This window comes from Syngnathoides biaculeatus, chromosome 22, assembly GCF_019802595.1.
Source record: "Syngnathoides biaculeatus isolate LvHL_M chromosome 22, ASM1980259v1, whole genome shotgun sequence".
NCBI lineage: Eukaryota > Metazoa > Chordata > Actinopteri > Syngnathiformes > Syngnathidae > Syngnathoides > Syngnathoides biaculeatus.
The window spans coordinates 1,426,705-1,432,385 of record NC_084661.1 but is presented as its reverse complement, the minus strand read 5'-3'; the positions used below and the strand labels follow the sequence as shown (position 1 = coordinate 1,432,385).

General features: G+C 37.1%; 1 protein-coding gene across 22 annotated transcripts in view; it reads right to left on the bottom strand.

The window, feature by feature from the left end:
- Nucleotides 1–135: 135 nt before the first annotated feature.
- The window catches only part of myocd (myocardin), a 140,699-nt gene continuing 135,153 nt past the window's right edge, over nt 136–5,681 (bottom strand). For 20 of the 22 annotated variants that reach the window (XM_061810338.1, XM_061810336.1, XM_061810343.1 and 17 more), the window contains 2 exons: nt 5,174–5,231; nt 136–3,873 (listed from right to left, as the gene is read on the bottom strand). In XM_061810338.1, the coding sequence (XP_061666322.1) occupies nt 3,290–3,873; nt 5,174–5,231 (642 nt within the window). In that variant the 3' untranslated portion in view covers nt 136–3,289. The remainder of the gene's footprint in view (nt 3,874–5,173; nt 5,232–5,681) is intronic. The other 2 variants (XM_061810329.1, XM_061810348.1) reach the window with 1 other exon arrangement.

Genomic DNA, 5,681 nt, shown 5'->3' with positions numbered 1-5,681 from the left:
TGTCTATTGAGGGTTACAAATAAAGTTCCTGTGGAAAATAATTGACTTTTTTTTTTCTTCTCCCCTCACGCAATATATATATATAAAAAAAAAAAGTGCACAGCCTGTTTTGGTGTGGTGAATTTATTGCTGTATTTTACGTTGGGTACAGCAATGCAAACATTTTTTTCAAACAACATTAAGTCAGTGGGCAAGCGACATTGCAACTTCTGTCAGAGACACATTTTCTTTTATTTCATGACTATTATTATTCACAAATGTCTTGGCTGTGGAAATGAATAGCTAAAGATCAGATGTGATGATTCCAAGGCACAAAGGTAATCCAGTAGAGTGGAAATTAATACTCAATACTTATTGATAGTTACTATGATTATGAAACTATGCGAAGTTATTCCCAAATTATATTTATGTTCATGATGTTTTTACCTATATGAATGGTGGGAAGGAAAATGTCAATATTGTAATTTCTTTTAGTATTAAATAATATTGTTTGTCTGGTGTCCAAAGTACTGAATGGTAGTTTTGACCTCTTCATATATGAATTTCACATGTCCCCCTCATGCATTGACAACACAAAGACCAATGGAAACACAATTTATTACATATTGCGCAAATTAAATGTGTGTATATATATATATAAAGGTACAGCATACAGGGATGATTCATTGATTTTACAGTTCAAAACAGTAAATGGACAATTGCATTTTTTTTTCTGCTGGTTTACTAGATTATTAACATCACACACGGTAAATATGAATTGACACAACATTAGTGTTAATTACCCTGCGAATCTCACTAATTACTCTGTGAATCCCGCACCTATTTTATATCAAATGACTGATCATTCCCCCCCCCTCCCCGTTTAGGTTAAAATTCCTTTTTCATATTCCTTTCTGAAGTTTAATGCTACAAAATATAGCCATGAACAAAGTTACAATACATTGGTGATCAATGTTTGCTGAGAACAAAATGTAAGAAAACAAAAGTTTAGCGAAACATCGAAACTTCACGGTTGTTTACAGTCCCTATTTCCAAGACACTTATTTTACTTTGGGACTACTGCAAATCTTTGGCAAGTTTTTATTGCATTTTTTTTTAAAGGATTTACACTGAAGAAAAAGATAACGGTGATGAATGTAGCCTTGCATTGAGCAGATTAAGCAAAGAGCTCTCAAAAGTGTGACAAGTATTTACATGTGCAACAAAGTGGAACTTCTTATTAGGGCGCCTACTTTGTGAAGGCCGACTGTGGTGAGTTAAAATGCAGTATTCACAGTAGAAATCTGTATACAGGTATATATTACATTTATTATTCACAAGTGCTAGTACTGGACAATTCATGATGCCAAATGATTTAAGAAAATAATTCCTTTTGAAGTGATGATTTCAGACTACATCACATTTTCAAAGGCAATTGTCTGTGCTCAAAAAGGCAACGCTGGAGTTTTTTTTTTTATTCAATCCAAAAACAAGTGGCAATCTCTACATAAAAAGGAATGTCAGTATAAATACATGAAACGGCACAAATATTACACAAAATAAATAACTGTGGCTGGCCTCGGGTGCTAAAAGCTGAACAACCCCACCCCTACCTTAAAAAAAAAAAAGCATTTGTTAGAAAAATAGAGATTACGTTGAAATTTATCTGGCATTGTTTAATGTTTGTATGTAAGCAGAAATTATTTTACAGGTGCAATTTCTGCTGATTAAAATACATATGGCCAACATTTTTGGATATATAATGCCACTTAATAGATAAGTTTGAAAAGAAGTGTTTAGAAAAAGTGTTACAAGGGTCCCTCAAACAAATGCCAGGCATCTTTACCCATGTGGACATAAGAAGTCTACACATCTCTTTTCAAAGGTTCTTGTGAAACAAAAGAAAAAAAGAGGAGAAAATGTGGCAATAGGATTTTTTTTCTTCCCAATTATTATTTAGAGGCGCTGCAATAATGGCAGGAATGTGCTGACTCATTTAACATGATTTGATTCTGAGTAGAGCCACATAGGGGGTGCACACTGCAGCACTCTTATTTCAGTTTAGTTTTACTTTTATTCCTTTTTTGTGAAGGTCATAGTAAAGTTGTGAAATGGTTGGTCTCGTTTTTTTAATATGAAAAAAAAATGGCAATTTGAACAGGGGTGAGTAGACTTTTTATACCCAATGAATATTCTATCACAAAGCAAAGTGTATCAAATACTGTATCGGTTAAACTAAAGGTGTACAGTGAGTTTTGTTCATATTTACATTCAAAGACGAATTATTCACAAAGACCATCCAAAAACTTTAAAAGCCTTACCCTTAGAGTAACTATGGTGTAAAACTTTTAACATTTCATAAATGGCTATTATAAAGCAATATGGTGTCGGTAATGTAACAGTCTGTAGAATGTTTGTCAATTTGGCTTTGGTACACGCACAGGCTGTCAAAAAAAAGATTCCAGGGGTGACAACGGCCCTGGATTACAGTACAGTCTGGAAAACCTTGATACCAATTAATCAAAACAGCATTTTTTTAAACTCAGGCTGCACTGGGTTGATTGTTGTGTACCATTCCAAAGCAGTTACCCCCCGCTGGCACACACTCACAGTGGCACATTCATCCGTCCCAAGCATGCTTACGTAGTCATCTTTTTGATAATGATGCTGCAGTTTATTGGTTTTCTAAATCAAATTTTCAATTTCAATTTTTATTTACTGAGTGTGTTGGTGATATTTCCCCCAAGACAAACACAACAGTCTGGGGAAAAAACAAAGAGCAGTTTTTCCACCGCCACTGTCTCGATAGAGAACTTTACTCTCTTAAATCTATTGGTTTGTCTCTGGCACCCTTTTTTTGTCTTTAAAAGGCTCCTTTATATAATCAAGTAAGGCAGTAGTTATTCATAACTGGCGGGAGAAACGATCTCCATTATACAACAGATCTGAGCAAGCACGTGTTCCAGCTGTGTTGTGGCCAGGAAAGCGTACCACGCAGGAACACAGTAGGAGTCACGGCTGTTTAAGCATGGAACAGATTTGTTAAAACAGCAAGAATTTATTGTTATTTTTTTTAAACAGTTTCATTCAACGATGAATGGATCTTAACCCCATAGCATAACTATAAGCTATATTGACAAAGTTGTCTATTTTGTTGTTGGTTTTGAGGATTGGTCTGACTCAGGGTTGTTGGGCTCCGGCTCTTTTGAGTTCCATTATTTTCTTAGCTAATACTGTAGTTGATTCATGTGACATGTACGGTTAAATCACGAGCTGGTGCGTTAGCTTTGGCATGTCGATCTGTCTGCGTTCACCAGTGCTCCAGATGAAGGTCCATAGCAGAGTTTAAGTTCATGTCAGTGACATCCAAGAACTCTGCGTTAAAAATGCTGGGTACAATGGATGTTGGGACATTGAAGGCAGCGGTTGAGGTCGTGGGCGTCAGGTCCAACCATTCCATCGTCTCCCATGGGGTCTCGCTGAAAGCCATACTGACCATTCCCTGCACTTCAGGGAAAGCAGACACTTTGTTGAGGGGAGAAAGTGGTGTGCCCGGCAAATCTCTGTTGGTCCCAACTTTGTCCTGTTGGGGGTGGTGATGGTTGCGCTGGTGGTTGTGGGAGCTGCCGTAGCCTTCGCTGCCTCGATTTCCATCGTCTTGTTGCTGCCCATCATCTGTGGCCATCTCTAGAGAGGTTGCCTCCCCTCCCCTGGTCATCGGGCCCAGCAGAGTCTCCAGGTGGTCGTAATGAAGCTGTGTGGGTGACTGGTGTTCGTAGTGGCGGTGGAGCCTTGGGACGAGTAAGCTGGGGTACCCTGGGAACACAGTAATGTGAGGCAAGACTTTGGTTACAGAGGACCTCTCCCTCTCTTCTCTGGCGTTAGCTGGCATCTCTTGAAGAGAAAGAGAAGATGAGGGAGGAATGCATCAGGTTGATGATAATGTAACTCCCGGTAATGTAGAAAATAGTAAACTCTAGGAACAAACAATTAGCTTACAGTTTCACACTTGACAGGTTTTGTAAGAAGTAATTTATGTCTCATGTGAATACGATTATCTATAACACATTTTAGCTCCAGACACTTTGAAGGGCTAGTTCTTGGTCTCCTTGTTTTTGCAAATTACAGCTCGTGTCCGTTTTGGACCACATCAGCTGTAATTTGACATTTTGCAATTTTTGGGTATTGTTGTATGACAGTAGATGGAATGCTAACATGCTAACATTTGGTATGCTAACAGAGGAAAATAGAACCTGTGTTGGGAAAGTATAGAGCCCAGTTAATAAGGATTTTATATCTTGTCTTGCTTTCAGATATTATTTCAATGAGAATGTATACATTGCGAATGATAGACTATATGGTGACTTATATAAACATATAAACTAGATCAAAGAAAGTGCTAAGGCGACTTGATGAGGATTTTACATCTTGCCCTGTCCTCAGGTATAGGAAAATGGGAAAAATGCTAAATGCTAAAGCATTGCATGTTGACATAAAAAGTGCTGAGACAACTTAATGATTTTACATCTTGCCTTGGATTTCAAATGATGATCTAGATTTAAGGGGGAAAAAAAGCTAAGGAGCTAACTTGCTGATATAGCAAGATAGAAACCTCACAGTAGGAGGGGGTAAAATAGATTAAGAAGGAGTTTACATCTTGCCCTGGTCAAATAGGAATAGATACATTAGCACATTAGCAACCTGGGTACAGAAATATTTTACACAAAAAATGGAAGCATGGATCGTTCTATGTAGTTAGGTCATCTGTCAATGAAAAGTGACAAAATGAAAATGTGTTGCTCAGTAGAAGTTGGATGGAGTACCTTTTTCCACAAGCAATCCCATACAGTAGCAAGACCTCTACTGGTTAGCATCAAGTGAACATGTTTAACCAAGTGTGACACAAATCCAAATATTCAAAATAAACAATCGTTTTGAACTGTTCTGCTTTATAGCCTACTTCTTTGTATTGCTAATATGTAGCCCTGCTCGTGTAATAGCGCAGTCCACCCCACGTTAAGCAATCGAAAGTAAATACTAATTGCCTCACTTTACAATTGATCATTTCACCATTGTTTGTTTGTTCATTTATTGGATCTCATTAGATTGGGCATGTGTATCTATCTAATGTAGCATGTGTGGTTTATATACAGTGTGAGAAATCGTTTTGGACAATTCAAAAAGTTCATCGAACCTCCACTTTCGATGAGGACATCCAAAAGTTCATCCATCTGCTGACTTCTGGTCAGTTGCTGTAACACATAAATGTGGAATTTTAATAATGGTTTTGGCCAATTCTACTTGAAAAGACAAACGCCGTTAAGCAGTCTATAGATATGCAAAACAGTTATAGAAGCATTTCTTGAAAACCATGACCAATAGACTTTTTAGACTAAAAAAAAAAAAAATAAAAATAAAAACAAATGGCAATAATACAAAGTAAGCAGTGTCATTGTCACATAGTCTTCATGGGAGCTTAGTGAAAAAGTGGTCCTTAAGTTTTTGGTACATTAAAAAAAGGTATTATTAGTTATTATTTTAAAGATGGGATCTACAGAATGTTGACAAATTGAGGGGATGTACTCTCACTTGTTTTCAATCCATTGTGGACTGCTAACAGCATTGTTGATGAGATGAGCAATGATTAATTATGCAATTTAAAAAAATAAATAAGGGAGAACCGTTCAAACCGGGAAAGGGAA